Source organism: Gallinula chloropus (genome assembly GCF_964237585.1).
Source record: "Gallinula chloropus genome assembly, chromosome: 2".
Classification (NCBI taxonomy): Eukaryota; Metazoa; Chordata; class Aves; order Gruiformes; family Rallidae; genus Gallinula; species Gallinula chloropus.
The window spans coordinates 74,805,184-74,824,114 of NC_140086.1; the positions used below are offsets into that span (position 1 = coordinate 74,805,184).

The 18,931-nt window shown below is 42.7% G+C and overlaps 1 protein-coding gene across 17 annotated transcripts in view; it reads right to left on the reverse strand.

The window, feature by feature from the left end:
• The window catches only part of IKZF1 (IKAROS family zinc finger 1), a gene marked incomplete at both ends in the record, with an annotated part of 55,623 nt that extends 37,253 nt beyond the window's left edge, over positions 1-18,370 (reverse strand). For 15 of the 17 annotated variants that reach the window (XM_084279820.1, XM_084279819.1, XM_084279817.1 and 12 more), the window contains 2 exons: positions 10,356-10,475; positions 17,732-17,771. In XM_084279820.1, coding sequence (XP_084135946.1) covers positions 10,356-10,475; positions 17,732-17,771 — 160 coding nt within the window. Of the gene's footprint in view, positions 1-10,355; positions 10,476-17,731; positions 17,786-18,354 lie in introns of those variants that run through there. The other 2 variants (XM_084279812.1, XM_084279818.1) reach the window with 2 other exon arrangements.
• Between the last annotated feature and the right edge of the window lie 561 nt (positions 18,371-18,931).

Genomic DNA, 18,931 nt, shown 5'->3' on the forward strand with positions numbered 1-18,931 from the left:
CTCTTGAAAAGAATGAAAAGCTCAGCTTTCAAGATAGATGCCCTTTTGCAGATGTGTGCTGGTTTTGGGGGTTTTCTACACAACCGTACACACAGAGGAATTTGACCTTGTGGCCATATAATTTTATGTGTGCTGACAGACATATCTGTATATGCATGTGTATATGTGTGTGCATTTACAGATGCAAAAGAGAGAAAAGGGAATAAAAGGCTCCTTTTGGCTAAAAAATACATTTTCATTTCAAACTTCAAAGGGAGTATTAAAGAAATCAATCACAAAAAAATTTAGAAGTGAAAAATAGTTTTGCATTGTCTCCTTACTTAACACCACGTGATAATTCTGCATTTTATAAATTCGTTTCTATTTCATGGTATACAGGAAGGAGCTTATTAGCAATGGTTATGCTGAACAGCAAACATACAAACTCATTAATGTGTGATTACAGAATGAACAGTATCAGATTTCTCTAGTCTGTTTTGCAAAAAGTAAAAAAATTCCACTTAGCACCACAATGTACCCATGATAGGATGCCACTTTTGCTAGGGCCTACTAGCAATGTGGTAGTACGATTAAACGAAGTGTTGTTACACCAGAGATAATGCCTCATTGCCATTATTCCTTCCTCCTCTTCTACATGTGTTGGTCTCCAAAGCCACCAAAGTCTTTTGCCAGCACAATTATCATTTCTCATTTTTATTTCTACTTGCCATTATGTGGACAAATGGGCAGGAAGCTCAACCCCTCCCCAGAAAAGCCTAGTTCCCATTTAACTTCTAGATAAACTGCTGTAGGTCTGCACCTGCAGCAGACAAAGCCCCAGTGACCATGTTGGCCCTCAGGACTTCCCCACCTCCCCTCCAATGCCCAGCGATAGAAGGTGCCATTTAGAAAATTATTTGGATTCTGGGAGGAAAAAGGAGAAACCCTGACTGCCATGTCAGTGCAGAAGGGACGTTCTTGCCTCTTCCCTCACCGCTTCAACTCTGGGGAATCCGTGAGAGGTGCTCTACTCTGGAGAGACAGAGACATCCACAGCCTGAATTGTGGGTACAGCCAGCTGGGGGTCTGGGCAGGGATGGTTCAGGCACAATTCGAGGCTTCCCTCGGCTACATGGGTGTTTCTTTCCCTTTGCAGATCTGGGCACAAAACCTGATCAGTCTCTGCCCACCCCACAATCACTCATAGCGAATTCTCTGTGTGCGTGTGGTGTTCTTCCCTGAAAGTAAATTCTCATATGGAAAGATACCTCTGAAACCCAGGCGCAGAGCAAGGGCTGCAGAAACAGCAGCGTTCCCAAGCTGTCAGTCGCCATTTCAATACTAATGAAACCATCCCACTTCAACACCAACCACTGCCACCACTTCCGAGCATTGCAACACGTATTTACAGCAGGAAAAAACAGGCTCAATAGCTTAGTCCATATAATGCTGAGGCGCTCAGTACTGAGAATCAGAAGGGACTGATCTGCCTCGAAAAAAAACCCCTAAACCATCACTAAAAATCAGAATGCAAAGCTCTCAGCTTAGATAAAAACCAAAGCACAAAAACCACAGAAGATTTGGGAAGTTCAAATCCATAGCGGGGATGTTGGCTGATCACAGCTTCTTACAAATACAGGATGCTTTTAAATGATGAAATATGGAGAATGAATATTTCCTCTTCTATTAGTTGCAACACAAGCTGAAAGTGTCGCCAACTTTAGTTAAAACCCACCTTTTCATTGCATTAAACATTTCTGTTACGTTACTTAATCAGCAAGGAGGGCAGAACCACGTGCAGATACTCTCTAGTAAATGAAGGAATATTAGTAATTCCCTTTCAAGCTCTCTATTTATTTATTTGTATGATTGGTTTTTTTTAAAAAGGAGCGGTCAGGAAGCAGGCGAGTTCTTGCGTTGTTCCATAAAATAATCAAGAACTTACTGAAAACTCTGGTAAGAGCCACTTCCTTAGAAGTAACATTTCCAGGGTAAAAAAAAAAAAGCAACAAAACAACCTTATGTGAAAGTTCTCCTTACTCTTCAGTCTCTTCTGTTTTTTTTTTTCTCTTTAACCTCTGATACGTGGCTTGGAAGAGTGGAAGTCAATTCGCTCAGTCACATTTCTCCACTTTTGCTCAATTTATTACACTTCCCAAATAAGTTTATATCGGACTCTCTTTGGGGGAGGAGAAACGGGGGAAATGGAATGTGAAAACCAAAGAGCAAAACGTGGACCTTAACTTTTCTTTTGGGATCATCCCTGTTTTGGCTGGAAATTGAGAGCATGTTCTGTATTTACTAATTCTCTGCAAACCTTCAATGTGGATCTTAATCCCATTTTTAGGTATGGATTTTGGCACATTAGGCTTGAAATTTTATTTACATCAAAGGAGTAGGAGTTGCTTGCTTCCCAAAATCCCGTGTGGTGCCTGTGGTGTTGCTGTGGCTGATGGTGGAATGATAGATTAGATGCCTTCTTGGGATCTCATCTTATATCTACAACTTAAGATACCTAAATGTTTCTGGGAAACACCTCCCTTAACTGCAGTGGGCAGAAGAACTAGGCACTATTCTTACCTTAAAAACATGTGAAAAACTGAGAGAGAGAAGCATGCACCAAACATGTTACTTTACTAGGAATGAACGTGCCCTGCACATCCATCTTTACAACACAGAATTCACTTACTGGGGAGGGAGCTGTAGAAGGTGTCTCACGTGGCAGCCTGCAGGTCCAACCTGCTTTTGATCTGCTGCTCTGCTAGCTCGCTTCTTCAGGGAGGCAGCTAGATGAGGCAGCCAGAGTTTCCAGCCAGCTGACTACAGAGGCCAAAATTCCAAGGTGCTGTCACAAGTTAACAGCTTTTTGTGGTCATACTTCTTCACCATAAATGACACGCCGAGCATGAGCCTGCTCTGGCTGCTACAGCATGCCTACCTGCTGCTTTTTCCAAAGAGATCATCCTTTGGGGCTTCAGGAAACCTCCTATGGTGAGTTCAGTGAGGAGGCTTTGGGGACCATCTCTCTTCCTGCTGAGAGAAATGATATTCACTCCTGGCTTTACAACTACAGCACTGGAAAGGAGGTCCCTCCGTACCTCGCTTTTTACCATAAAGAGCTTTTTCTGCAGTGGAGAAGCCTGCACAGGAGGAACAGTCTCCTCCCAGTGAGCACCATAGCAGGAGCTGACACTACAGAGATGTGAGGAGAGGCTGAATGAAATCAAAACAGCAACTTCTTCCAAAGCTGTACCTCTGTAGAGGCAGGTGGTCCCTATGCTGCTGTGCAGGCCGGAGATTAAGGTTTTCACCCAGGGTGCAATCCTGAAGAGCACTCAAGAGCAAGAAACTTGCTCAAGGGAAAAAACAAGCCTACCACAAAAAGCAAGTGAGAAGTAATACAGACTAGAGGAATGGCTGGGGTTAGGAGGACCATCCAAGCTATTAATGAAGAATCATTCCTTAAAATAACCTGAGGTTTATCAAGCTGCAGTCATGGAGATCCTCCTCAGCTTAAAATATGCCCCCCTTCCAACCAGAGCCCTGTATTTCTGAGTTGTGCTGCAGCCACGGCTGAGATCCTGCTAGATAATTTTAACTCCTGAGCTAGAAGGAGGCTTATCTCTGAGGCACATCTCTTCTGCTCTGATAAAGACAACTTCCTCTAACAGCAGATTAGATCAGCAGGCTCAGTATCCGTACCTAAAAGCTACACAGCTAAACATTCTGCATCTCTCCAGTTCAAGCAACGCTCTCGCCGCTTTCCAAGGCCAAAGAAACAAACCTTGCACAGCTCCTGGGCTTTCCCTGGCTTTGGAACTGATGTTCCCTTCCGAAAACACATTAGTACCCAGCAGGCGCTCATTGAATTGGCCACAGCTCCCCAAGCTTGGGCAGCTTTGGAGAAACAAGGGAACCCCCACCCCCAAATGTAGCTTCACCACCCACTGCAATGTCATGTTGCCACACAGTGGCAACAGAAACCGTGCTTCTACCCACATGGGCCAGGAGTGGAAAAACTACTTGCAAAACTAAACAGAAATCACTGGAAAAGTATTACTTGGTCTTAAGATCAATGCTGTTCTCAAGGATTCAATTTTTGTCATGCGCCCTAATTGCATCAGAAGACAAATTTTTACCTGCCTGCTTACACTGCGGCTCTGCCCTGTCTTTGCATGGGCAGGGTTAACTGTGCTAACAGTGAGCAGCCTGTGTTGGGTACTGCAGCCCCCCTCCTTTCCATGCCCGCTCACCCTCCCTTCCAGAAACTACTTGCAAATTTCTTCTGAAAATGGTCCCCCTCCCTTACTTGCACCAAGCACATCTGAAGTTGATAAAGGAATTTGCCTGCAGTAAGGCAGCCGTTTTTCCACCATCCGTGTGAAAATTTGTGCACCTTTTCCTAACTCCTAAGTCATCACACTGAGGAGAACTTGCCTCTGGCAGTGTGGATAAATTCTCAGCTTCCCACTGGTCCTGTATACCTGTGCCTTCTGCACCTCATGTACCACCGTGCAAAACATACTGGTACCTACAGCATACATACGGTCATTCATGAAATTTGTCACATGCCTTCTCCCACTCAACTACCCCCATCCTCGTCTGTACAAATTCCCAGGGAGAGTGTTGCATACAAAATGAAAATAACCCTGAAAAAAAATATGATCCCCTGCATTTCCCTCAAGAAACACGTACGTCATACTGGCAAGGGCTCAGAGCACACAATGCCAGTCCACAGTGGGGAGTGGTACTTAGGGCCTAGAAATAGGGGCTTTGGACCAAAAAAGAGGGGAGATTCCCAACTTCCTTATTTTTAAAAGTTCCTAAAACATTTTAGTTACAAGTTTTTCAAGTCCCTCAGAAGCCTCCTCAGTTGGACTTTCAAGCCCAGCTTCATTGTGGAGGATTAAAGACAGTTCTTAAAGCTCCTCAAACCATCTCAAAACAAGTTTTCTCCCTGCTCTCAGAGCCAGTGGGGCTACACCAGGTGAGGCAGCGATTATTTATGAAGGCTCATCAGCTCCTACCCACTTCCCTGCCTTTGAACAACAGATATGTCCATCTGAAAGCTGGGCAAGTACGACACGTTAGAGAGCCCTGCTGCTGGTTACTTGAGTTCTCTGAATGATTATGTGTCCACGAGCACACATGGCACGCGTGCGTGGTTATTACTCATACACAGCACACTGCCCTCGCAGCCTCCGAGCCCCTGCGGGAGGAGCATGCAAAGATGTTCAGCCCTGGCAGCCTTCGTCCTTAGCTCCTTCCCTTGCCCTACAGAAATGCTGGAGCAGCCACGAGATGGACCTGTCTCAAGCAGCAGGACTGATTTTGCAAGCTGGGGTGGGGCGCTTCCCCTTTTGGCTTTTCTCCCTTCTCCCCTCCATCTGCGGCCTTTCCACACTTTTGCTCTGCCTCCACCCAGCTATGTGTGGGTTGCAGCAGATTGATGTAATGGCAAGCTGTTGTGGTTGGCCTGGTGGCCCCTCAGCAGAGCTTGTGTCCCTGCTCTCAAATAGTTGAACTCCTTTTAAGGAAATAAAGCACCGAAGCAGCTTAGAGTGAGGACACTTCCCTGCACCAGTAGCTAGCTGCTCGTGTAGGTTACTGACGTTCGAATACTCATAGCTGGGAGGGAAGACACCAGGATAAGAAAGTTCTCAGTGATGCCAGGCACTGCGGCTCTGCAGCTACACAGGCTGGATTAAAGGGGGTGTGTGTGTCTGTGTGTGTGACACCAGTCACTTGACATTCCCCACTGGAGGAGAAAGATGTCAAAAATCTGTTTCTTTCTAACATCTCCTCCCACACTAGTGTCCTTTATTTTAAAGGAATAGGGAGTTTCTAACTTCATATAAATCTTCTCTGGTTTCTACTGATAGTCTATGCCCACCTTGGGTAACTTTGGGCAACTTCTGTCAGTCGTCCAACAGTTTCAACCCAATTTTGTGAGATGAATGCTCCTTACCGCTTCCTCTCAGAAAAAAAGAGTATCTGTATACATTCTATATCCCAGGTCCATCTGTAATTGCAACTGTGGTGATGATAACCTTTTTCAGCCCTTGACTTCTGAACTGGAAAACCAAATGGTCTTCAGCCTGCAGAAATGGTGAGCCCACAGACTCTTTCTGAGGCCAGCAATGCTGTGAGATGGCTTTTTGGTTTTTACCCATCAATGGCCAGCTACAGTATGGGCAGCCATGGATAAAGGAAGGTCCTGCTTGCCTTTCTAGGCAAATGTCTTCCTCTGCACGAGGTAGGGTCTGCCCTACAGCTCACTGAATCATTAGCTTCCCCCACACAACTTGAATTAGGATACAGTCCCAGGGCAGAAACAGCCCTAAACTAAAACCATCTCCTATGCAGAGTATGTTCAGCACTGATTACCCACAAAAGCTGCACGCAACAGTTAATGTAAAACTTGAATGGAGACAGTAAGAACTGGCAGAAGATATTTCAAATCAGCTCCTGTGCTAGAATAGAATAGCGAAATTATTGGTTCTATTCTGTTCTAAAGCTCCTACGTTCTAGGTGTGAGTGGGAAATAGGTCTGCCCATCCAAAACAGGCTGCAAAGCAATAATTCTTAATGGAATGGAATTTCAGTGTGATGCATCTTTCTAAATAACTTAGATCAAAATTTCATAAAGATCTTTAGGAGAGGTGGTAAAACAGAGTCTCTAGTGCCTTGAGGAGCTCTGAAAAATCTAGCTCCTTGCTTATCAGAAAAGATTCCCTATGCTTTACTAGAAAACCTTAAATGTAGAACAGGTGGGTGAGCAGAGTTAAAAAATAAAATAACAACAAAGTTTTAGGTGCCCGATCAGTCTGAAAAGGAAAATTGGGGTGGAGGAGAGGACAAGAAAGGAAGAAGATTCCAGTGGACAGAGCAGCAGGAACTGTTTGCAGGAGAAAGCTGCTCAGCACGTGGTGGCATCCTTAGAGTTACAACATTAAAAATACAGCAAGCCCATCAAGGAAATGAAGAGACCTAGCAATGACCAGAACACATCTTTTAATATGTTTCTGCTTTGCTGTGCTTTTTGGGGTTATTACTAGAAACTGTTGATGACTTTACTTCCACAAATGACTTTTTGACACTTGCTTATCATTTTCCATTAGTCAATAGCAACCTATGTCTTAGATGCCTCTGTCGTGGGACACAAGTCAAAATACATACTTCATGAACCTCTGGACACCTCCCTTATGGAATCTGCACCCTCTCTAGTCATTTTAAGTGAGACACTCAAAAAAACTGAAGGCATGAAATAAAATCTGGCAAGTGAATTGAGTATTTTAACTTCTGAAGTCTATTAGACCTTCATTCTCAGAGTGGGAGGGAAGTTTCAAATAGTTCTCTCTATCAGGTTATAGCACCGCATTCAGTTCTCAGTCTGGGGTTGGAAGCAGCAAGATAGATTTCTGAAAAAATGCAGAGGAGCCAGAGCCTATCTTTCTTTTCTAAAAATAGCCTATTTCCCCTAATCTTTGACCTTTAAAGTGCTAAATTGATGAAAAAGGTAATTAAACTTTTGACTCCAAGGGTTAAAGGTTTCTTGAAGTGTTACTACAAATCTGAGTAAGCAAACGGTCATTTGAACAGGCTGATTAAAAACAGATTTCTCACCTAATTTTAGTAACTCTTTTTTTTTTTTTTTTGGCTTCATTTACAACCCCTGTGATTTCTGTTGTTACCTCTGTAACACTACATGTACAACAGAAGTCCCTTCAGAGCACAGCGGTCCTCTTCCATAAGTGTCTGACTCAGATTACCGTTCCTTGGTGCAATGCCGTACGTACGGATGGCTGATTTCTCAGGGCGTTACAGATTAGGTGGAATGCACTGTAAATCCTATGTTGAAATACAGTGGAGTACACAGGGGATTCCCTTTTGACGAAAGAAGCAGATGGGGCATGAGGAAAGTCATATAGAGAAAAAATGTTGCCTGGTCCTATGTGCTCATGTGCATCGCCTGGCAGTTATCACAGGCCACAGACTGCCTCCCAGCTACGAGATATATATATATATACACATAGTATCAGTGGGTCTTTACAATACTCTCTCACCTATTGGTCTTAAAACTATGTTTTCAGACCATCCTTTTCTACCTAAGTTTAGTGATAAACAGCAGTGAGCAACAGATCTGAGGACTTAAGAGATGACAGCTTTGCCCTAAACACCAAGCCTGTCTACACTGCCATGCCATGGCCTTCTTGGAAAGACCCCTTCATCCCTAAGACATCTGTGGGACCATATAGCCCAAACACCACTCCTAGGGCACTGGCTTATCCCTAACGGGTTTTCTTTTGACAACGATCCACAATGTGCATAGCAATCATGTGGCTCCTGATATGCCTAGAGCACATCTTCAGACCCTTTTTGTAAAATAGGAGAATTAAATTTTTCAGTATGCTGTTTTCAAGAAGTTACTTCGGGGTTAGATAAAGGGGCAGTAGAAGCAGTAAAAGTGTATGAAGCTTTACAGAAAAGACAAACATTGCAAGCGCTGGAGTTAATACCTACAGTTAAGACCACCCATGAAACACAGTACTGTGAATTGTCTTTGTTTCTATTGACTGTGGTAAATGTCTCACTACAAGATGGGACCCTTCAAAAACCAAAGGACTGTGGGTGGAGACAGTGGCTGTAGAAAAAAACGTTGAAGTCAGGACATGGAAAAAAATCTAAGTTATTGCTGAGTTCACAGAGTAATACTAATGAGAACAACAGACGGAACTGATCATATTTAGGACACCAAAGATAACATTTTCTACATTTATTACATTGACTTTTAATAAGTGTTTATATTGTTACATAATTCAACTACTGGGAGAATTGTGACATCATCAGCAAATGTAAATTTCATCTTTGCTGGTTCTGTATGATACTTGTGAGGTGAAGTAAAAGTGCAATCAAAAACCCTGTGTGTGTGTGTATGTTTGGGCTGGAACAAGGGATTCCAAAAAAATATTATTTTTTAAACCAAGGCTTAAGTATTTTGTAAGGTTTACTTACTGTGGGAGAAAGGAGGCTTAACTCATTTTACTGAGTTGACAGATGAGCAGTAAAAGCAAGAATTTGTCCACAAGAGCTTTGGACTGAGAAATGAAGTGCTAGGTAATTGATCATTAAAAAGCATTTTTAAAAAATTAATTAGCTCATAAGCTATGTTAATATGCATGCAGGAACTGAACCTTATGTTCATATTTTTGGTAAGAACTGATCAAGTGGTTAATAAAGTGAAGATGCATAAGATGCTGCATTCTGTACTAGCTAAGTGCTGGAGTTTGGGAGTAGGATCTATTCCTAATGCTGACACCATTATAACCTTGACTTGCTTGCTTTGCCTTCTGTGCCTCCTTTTTCACCTACCATCCTTTACTGGACTTGCTTAAACAACAAACATTTAAAGGTACTCACACTCTTGGTGCAAACAGCCTCCCACCCTGACCCTCATTATTAAAACAGGAATGCAAAAATGATGAGCAATATTTCAGGATAATCAAACATATTTTGATAGTCACTCCTCTCCTGAAAGATTTTTATTTTATAGCACATTGATCACAGTATGCTGGGAGTCTTTGTGCTTTTTTGGAGGGGTCTATTAGTAGAAAAGCATCACTCTCAAGTAATACCTAGTCTTTTTTAGCGTACTACATGGATACTACACATGAGCTGATGCATGCAGTAGTCAGCAGCATTGCTAGTCCTTGGTGTGGGGTATGGGATCCCTAAGAGGAATCAGCATTTTGTGAAATCCTCTCTGGACAATTATTTATTTCAGTCTAACAGATTTTTATCAGTTGTGGGCTTTTACCAAGAAGAACAAAATTCAAGTGTTTTCTAAAGTTCTCCCAGTTAGAAAAATCAAGGGTCAATGGAGATCTGCTACTGGAATCTGAAACATACAAGTGCTGTGTGTGTGCTAATATGGCATTTCTGAGGAAATCCAAGTAGCAGATAACATTCAAGGTGGCATTAAAATTAATAATAAAAATACCTGAGAGTTGAGAAAATTTTTTTAATCCCATCTGAGTCTAGATAATTTTGACCTGTAGCCACATATTTAATTCCATTTCCTACACAGAATTAAATCCATCTTTCCCATGGATAAATTAATGCAATCAGTCATGCTTTAGAAATAAGATGAATAGTGTCTGCTTCGCTGTGGATGAGGTGGCTTGTTGTCTTCCAAAATGCCTTTCCCAAAGAGATGGTTGCACAAAACCCACCACCCACCTGATTAATCCTGCACTGAACAAGATGAAAAGGCACACGACCTGCTGGTATACCGACATGCTATATAGTACTTTAACATTATCAGCATATTGCATTATGCACTTGTATTTCTTATCAGAGTGGACTAGTCTCCTTACCCAAGACTCTCTCATTCTTAGTGCTCTGTTGTCCTCCAGTACTAGTTGAAAGGTCCTCTGGTACAGGCATAGGTTCATCTCCATCATCTGGGACATCGCTAATCGGAGGACTTTCCTTTCCTAGTAGCGAAGAAAGTAACATCAGTGAGTCATCTGAGTAGCCTCATTTTCAAAGAATATCATAAGAGGAACCACAAAACAGATCTTAGCAAAAAACCTAAACACTACTAAAGCATGTCAATCTTGTGACCAGAACCTGCTGTCCTGCAGAGAACGCTTCTTTAGAATACAGGGGAATTATACGTGTGAGAACACATGGCTCACGTGTCTTCCAAATTTACTGAAGCCTCCTAACGGTGTATCCTTTTGGGTATTTGTAACACATGGATATTTTTCAGCTGCTGTGCTCAGATGACTCAGGTTAGCCAGTGCAGACTGCCAGATTACAAAGGTTATCAAATGCTCATCTTTTGTAAAAACTTCCCTTTCTTCCTCCTTAGGAGCACATCTGGATTTACAACCCAGCAAATAAAATTCTATCTACAACTGAAAATTCAACTACCTCTTCAGCAAGCTTCAGTAATACCCACAGATCAAGCTTTGGCTGGTCCTCATGCCTACGAGTAATTAAGTGCCGGTAGCTCCTGGGACTTCCTAAAACATGTATAATTAGCAAGAGGTCAGTCAAAAAATTACTTTAAGGGGTTTATGGTCTCTTACTTGTAAAGGGGAAACAAACCCCAGGCTATTGTGTACATGAGGTTTTGCAGAAGAAAAGACTCGGATGCTTTAGTGTGCTACAAGTATTATGGGAGTGTTCTGGTGCTGAATGCAGTACAGTAAGGGAAAGAACTCTCTTGCTAAGTGTTGCTGTCCCAGAAATGGCGAGGTTTCTTGGTGGTCTAGCCCTCAGTCACAGCATATGCATCCTGCCCACAGTACTATCCCTGTCTTGCAGAGCTTCTTTTAAAATGACTTCATGCATCTGTAACAAAAGCACGCCTTGGAAACAACTACCAAAAGAATTATCTAAGTGATTAGTTTCATCGACGATTACTCAAAGGCCGGTCTTTGCATTAATAGCAAAGAATGGAATAGGCCCAGAGCAGGATTTGAACTCAGTAATGTTCATGTAAGACCTTTGTCTCCAAAATGGAGATGTTACCAATTTACACAGATGCAATCTATTAGACATCCTGTGGCAGTCAGCACACCGGTGAGGGCAGCAATTTCATGGCACAAGGGCCTAGCAAATTAGTGCTTTTTTTTTTTCTAACGAGAATTCCCTCATTAACACTCTGACATTAACTTATCCTGAAACCACCTCTCAGAAAAGGAAAAATCAAGCCAAATACAGCTTTCTGGAGTGACAACAGGCTTGTTATAGATTTGAGCTGAAAGAAGAACAGGGTTTCCTCCCAACCTCCTGGATGGAGAAAAGCCTTGTGCTTTCCCCTCCATACCAATTGTGATGGGAGAGGGGGGTGGAAATGACAGGTAGGGTTAGGTGATCTTGCAAACCAGCTGCTTTGGGTTGTCTGTACAAACCTAGGTTTAAATAAAGGAAATGGGTGGGTGACTGCATGTCTTACTGATGTGCCTGTCACACTGTGGAATAATCTCTGAGCAGCGGTGGGAGTGGCATCAAGTGAACTAATGAAAACCGCGTCCGGGCAAGTAGAGAGCAACGAAGGAAGAGCCCTGCACTGGCAGAGGGGGCTGACTAGGTGACTTCAGAAGGTCCCTCCCCCATCTCCAGCTTCTGCAGGGTATTCTTAAATGGCCAAAATCACAGCCACTGGGTGCGGGTGCAGGAGTAAAGGTGGATTGTGTAAATGAAAAAGAAGGACTGTACAGCAGAGGACACTAAAAGCAGGAAGTAAGCTCATTAGAACAGTTTTTGTCATTCACTGTTTAGCTCCTCATCCAGTTATTCCTCTAGTTTTCTGCACTATTTTTATGGGATGTAAGGAACTTAACTGCCAAGCTGAGGAATCTCTTACAGATAGGAAGCATGGGTGAGGAGACACAGCTGAAGTATTTTAGCTTTTTCAACACTTCCCCACCCCCAACGAACAAAACCAAAAGCCAGAAGTTTAATTGGAGGGCAAGAGACAGAATGGTCAGAATCCGCTTTCTTGACATTACATGTAGGTTAAGGAAATTTGTTAAAAAGGAACAGTAATCAAAAGATACCTGCATCTTCCAAGGTTCAAATTTGCTCCCAGTTACAATAATGGAAGTTGATGCTTTGACTTATTCTGGGTTCAGAACAACTACAATAAAAACCCCAAAGGCTTTTTTTTTTGTCTACAAACCAATATAAACACATAATATCTGACCTCTGAGGTAACAGTGAACAAAATCAGAACTTCTGGTGTGCAATTAGGCATCCTACAAGAAGTAGGCCAGGTAGGATGCTTTGAAGACAATTTAAAGCAGTCTTTTGGAATAGAAACCTTTTAGTAGATCAGTTCTTTCTCGCAGTTTGTGGTGAACTGATTGGTTCACTAAACAGCTAACAATCTTCTACTTGTGAAATTAATAGCCATCTGCCCAGGTGGCATGCATCAAACAAGTCTCACAGACTTGGTGGGGCACAAACCAGAGATCCGGTATGCTTCCCTCTTTGCAGGAGACTGCAGTTAAGAAAACTTAGTAAACTTGGCTTCAGTGGCTCATTTCATATAATTTGATTTCATCTTGTTATACAGGATTGAGAAATCTCTGTGCACAGAAAGGCAGAGTGAAAATAGTGGATTTAAAATAGCTGTATCAGTTGAACTCTGCCTCCTGGATTCTAGAGCATGGTATTTGTGTTTCATGCCTTAACTACACCTTAAATTGTTACACCATATGTTCACTAATGCATGGTCATTTACAGATAGGCAATCTCCCTAACATCCTTGTGCTGGTGAATTTAGAAATGATAAGGCTTTGGGAAAAGGAGGGAACAGTTTCGCATTTAATTCTAACAAACAGGCACATCCGGACCAATAACTGGTTGAAGGGATACTAAAAAAAGCAACAACCCAACCCACCTAGTGGCAAGTACTAGGGTAAGTTATTAAACTGACATAGCAGAGCAAAGTACCGTAGATTTATTCTGTTCCCATTTTATGTTTTTGCTCAAAAATAAGAAGTGAAGCATTAACAGTGCACTTCAATCTTGGGGCAGCAGGCGTGGAGGTTTTTTTCTTGGTTTGTTTTGGGTTTTGTTTGGTTTTAATGTTTATAAAGAGCTCCCTGACATTTCAAACCAAAAAAATCAAAAGATGTAGAGCTGAAGTTCTGCTTCTGGCACTGTCACTGATTCTTGGTGCCCTTGGTTAGGTCAGAAATGGAGATAATTTCAATTGCAGGCTGTGTTGTACTTTCTCCCAGTCCACCCTGAAGCTCTGAAAGATGGTATCAGATTTCCAAACACAGCCATTTATGTATGAAAGTTGTCAGAGAAGTGCCTAACCTATCATCAGTGGCTGGTGAAACTCTCAGCTTCTCTCTACTTGAGTTTCCTCACCTCTGCCCTAGCAATAGAGTTAAAGTCATGAGGAAGGAGAGAGAAAGGGGAAGTGCCTAGCCCAGTAAGGTTTTGTGCAGCCCATATTCCTGCCAAAGTTCGTAGCCTGGTGTTTCTTTTAACATTCCCATTTGGTTCTGGAACGGTTCAGTTCATGCCGAGTGAGCAGTTAAGGATGGTGCTGCTGGACCTATGACGGTTAAAAGGCCTTGGATTTCTTAGAGAAATCTCATTATGTATCCTTTCACAAACTAATGTTGGGTGTATTTAGTTCCTCAAATTTTCCTCCAGAAGCACCGGTATCACTGGAGGAGTCATGCAAGAAAAGCAACAGGCATGTTTTTCTGGATGAGTCTCACAACTCAATTCAAGTCTCCGCTTCACAAGTGGAACCTCAAACCTCCAGTGATAAGGTGATGTGATGCTCTGGGATGGCAGCCAGGCAATCAGGTGGGAGATACCAGCCTGAGATACATTCATTTCTACCTTCCTAGGACCTAGCAAGAACATCAAATGCAAAACTCTTCTTCCTGCTCTTGCAGAGTTTGGCACGACCTGGTCGGTGCTGGGGGGATCTTTTTACGTTAGATGTGGAAACATTTGTGCTGTTTTTTCACCTTCCTTAACTGTTAGGCTCTAGAATTGAGAAAAAAAAAAAAAGAAAAAGAAAAGAAAAAAAGGCAGGAAAAATACTGCTTGTTAAGTGAGATATTATCTGTTTTCTGACTCTCTCGTACGGGTGCCGGATACTGTTTGGTTAAATGTATGTCAGCTCTCTCCTCATTTCAGTACTGCAACTGCTTGCCTCATGAAATATCACTTTCAGGAGAAAACTAAAAAGTGTGAACTCTGCACTTGTCACACAGTATTTCAGTTCCTCCAGGAGTTAGCCATGCCTGGATTCCCAGAAGCGGGAATGCTTGTGGCACACAGGGTTTGGCTTGCTCATACTCGTTTTATACTCCCTTGGCCTGTCTCGCTCCTGCCACACCTGAGTCAGCCCCGGCTGCATGAAGCACATGGCTGTGAAGTGCTGATTTGGAGCTGAAAATACTGTTTCTAGAGACCTATTTTATTTCTTGGTTAAAAAATGAAAAAAAACCCAAAAAAACCCAAACCCAAAGAACCCCCCCAAACTAATTTTACTTTTTAATATATTTTAAAAAATATAACATGGTGCTAGTGAACCAACTCACCTAATTCCATAGGCTCAGAGGGAGAACTACACCTGACGAGCATTACTCGCAGAGCAAGAGAAATAAATAAAACTGGTTTTGAGCTGACAAGACCATCTCACACTCCTGAAACTGTGCAACTCCTTCCCAATATACAGTAGAGGTCCCTCATCATGCAAGGAAGCATCCTAGGAGCACACAGAACCCCAGGAGGAGGAGGAGATGGGGAAAACTCTTTCTGGAATCACCAGCCTATGAGAAAGCAGCAGGTAATGTCCCTGTATCTTCAGATCCTCTACTTTTGAGGTCTGGTAAGAGCTTACAAAGACCTGTGGAACCTAATCTGACAAACTCCTGTTTCCAGAAGGCTGAGCTTACACACAGCTCAGATCACAAACGGAAATAATGAGCAAGTTCTTTGTCTAGCTTGTTCACAAATCCAGCTAACAGCCCAACACTACTCAGGCTCTGCTCACAGAAAGTATCAGATGCTTAGTGACAGGAACAGCAGGAAGAGTTCAAAGCAGATTATGTATTTTTTTTTTTCTGGAATCTGTTTATGTAGGTCTGCCTCTTGTCAGAGGTAAAATTCCTCTTACACTGATTTTATTCTTTTTTTAATAGAAACCTCCCTCATCACAGAAAAGTACTATTCTTATAAGCATGATTGGCTAGAAAAGCTTAAGGGCACAGGAGAGCATTACAATGGTTCAAATCCTGGTAAACTTTGAGAGCTACAAATTATATATATATATTTACATATACACATACGACCAGTCAAAATGGCAAAGTTTCTTGCATATCTTCCTTCTCAAGAGGAGAGGAAGTCCATAAGGAGCACAGTTTGTGACCACCTAACCCACTCCTTGACTGAAGGCAGCATCTCCCACACCGCTCCTTCCCAGATCGAAAGGGGGGAAAAAAAGGAAAAAAAAAAAGGGAAAGAAAGGGAAAAAAAGGGAAAAAAGGGGAAAAAAGGGGGGGAAAAAGGAAAAAAGGAAAAGAAAAAAGGAAAAAGGAAAAGAGAAAAGAAAAAAACTGGAAAAAGGGAAAAAAGAAAAAAGGAAAAAGAAAAAAAAGAGAAAAAAAGGGAAAAAAAAGCAATGCCTTGGTAAGAGGTAGCAGGTATGGAGCTCAGTTTAATGCCATTGTAAAAAGTACCAGAAAGGTTAGCTGTGGGTATCCAGGGGAGCCGGTGCTGTTGCAGAGGAGGAAGAGCTGGTCCTGAACCAGGGCACCTCTCTCTGCTCAGAGCAGATCCACACTGCTCTGGTTGAATAAAGGTTTAAAACCTCACTACTTTTTCTGCTAGGGCCACACATGATCCAAACATGGCGTGTATGGGACAGGGTTTATTTCTGTTATAAATGGTTTCAGCATGCAGCAAAACACTGCTGTGTGAGTATTTGAAATTGGTACCTGAGGAGGAGGGAGCAACGTTCCTCTGCAGGGCTGACAGGGACTGACTTCCCTATACTAAACATAACTGAAAATCTTCCATTAGCATGAAGAATTATCCTGCTCTTTTTTTCAGATGGAAAATGTCTTTGATTTTCAATTTTCAGGTGACGCTAGAAGTTCTGAGTTCCAATTTTTGAGAAAACTCCTCAACATTTTTAGAAAGGAAGGAGGAGGGGAAAAAAAAAGAAAAAAGAAAAAAAGAAAACTGTGTTCATACATTTCAGGAAAACCCAGTGACCCAGCCATGCACCCGGTACCCCTAGACCTTCGTTATCTCCTCTAGCTGGCTACCAGGTCCTGAGCAGGCAGTGGCCAAGAGTTAGCTGCCTCCTAAGAAAGAGCCGCACGCCCAGGTTTCTGCTGGGAGTGGCCTGGGTGATGGGGCTGTTGTGCTCCAGGCTGAACACTAAAAGTGAAAACTGAAAGTCATCAACCGTTGTAGCTGCCAACATGCTAGGGAAACCAGGAAAGAGACTAACTTGTTCTTTTTCAACTGTGGGAGGCACAACGGTCTTAGTATGTATTATCTTGCTAAGCCAACTTTTTAAAGGAACCGATTTCCCACGAAGTTACGAATAACCCCTGCTCCCAGGAATATCAGCATGGGGTAGGACTGCAGTATCCTATCCATGTCACTACAGGGCACATTTTAGAAACCTAACTTCTCTGTACTGCTTAAATTTTCTTTTGAAATACTATCATCATGGAGAGAAACAATCTCAGGGGTAAACCCTCATGTCAAGGAATCCTTTTTTTTTCACAATGCGTATAAGTAAAACAGAATGCTCTGGAAAAAGGCAAATAACCCTATGTGGTAAATACAGTTTGTTTGCTTTTAATTAGTATTTGCCTCCTCCTACCTGGTGAACTTTGTTTGCTCTATATTTATTTTGTAAGAATCAGAATTTTGCTCCCAGAAGAAAGAGTGTAAATGTGCACCTGACCGTGCTTCAGGGATGCACTACCACAGGTTTAATGCAAAATTACATCCACGCTTCTATATTCCCTTGACTTCTTTATTTACCCAGTTCCTTTTAAAAAATCCATGCACTGTTGGGCTTGATATCAAGTGATATAATTAATTATATCTCAATTCCCTCCCTGGCTTTAAAAAAGACCCAAAGCAATTTTAGTGACAACAAGAAAAACACTGTACTGTGCTAGAAAGATGAGCAGGAATTTAAGATTTTCATTGCAGAAGTATTCGTTAAGGACCTCACCTGAAACCTGGGACATATCTTGAGCCTCATCTGTTTCCATTTTCCTCAAGTTATCTGAGAAGAGAGGAAGAGCCTTAAGTTAATGCAAAATAACACACACGGGGACACACAGTAAAAGGAAAAAAAAAAAAGCCAACTCCACCCCCCCACCCCACACACACATAGAGAAGGAGAAAAGAAGAGGAAAGGAAAAAAAAAAAACCCACCACCCTTTTGCTATTTAACTATAAGATTATCTGGGAAGAATAATGTATTTTTCTCTTTATTTCCTCCCTGCATACTTGCTGGAGTATCAGACTGGCACAGACCTTGATCCTTTTAAAAACAGCATTACAAAGATTTATAAAAATATCATTACAAGCACAGGAGGACCAAATTTGTTATTTATTGTTAATTTCCTACTGCATAATAACCCAAAATGCAAACTGACTGCAACAAAATTAAGCAGAAAATTAAATGGCCCTGGGTCATTGTAGGCACAGAATTCATTCTCTTGGTTGATCCATAGTTATGTTCTTTCTAATTTACTGAGCATGCATCGATGAACCTTGAGTCAGCTTGGTGACACGCGTACAATCAGCAATCAAAAAACGAAGCAATTTGCTGAAGAATGTCTCATTTACCCAGGCAGGGCTGCATATCTGAGCAGCAACCGCCACTACCTCCATTAATAATGAATACACCTCCAGCCGCGGCAGATGGGCAGAGCGGCAGCTTCGGGCTTTGGCCCCTCGTTCGCCCGGGAGCCCTTCCTTCGGGCCAGCCTGGTGCTGCAGGGGGGAGAAGTACCACTCCCGAAAATAGCGAAACGAGCCCAGGAGGGAAAGGGAACCCGTGCCTTCCTGTTTTGCTGACAGATGGCTGGCTCCACGGCGTGGTGAGCGATACCGGGAAGCTCCTGCCCTCCGCTTGCGACACACCATCTTCCGAGGAGCCAGCTAACAGTGACCACAAGCACCAGGGAGAAGCGTGCGGAGGGTTAGTGGGGTAGAAATAAAATTCAGGTTTTCGGTCGGAAGGGGACACTGCGGGTCCCAGGGCTTGTGTGCTGGCTGTGGACAGCTGGTGGCCCCCTGGAGAACAGATGTGCTGCCAGAGAAGGTAGTACCAGCACAAACTGGTCCCCACCTTGAGATAAGGTGTGGGCAGCTGAGGTAGCCTCAGGTGGGGAGAGGACAAAAATCCCACAAGCTCTTTGTT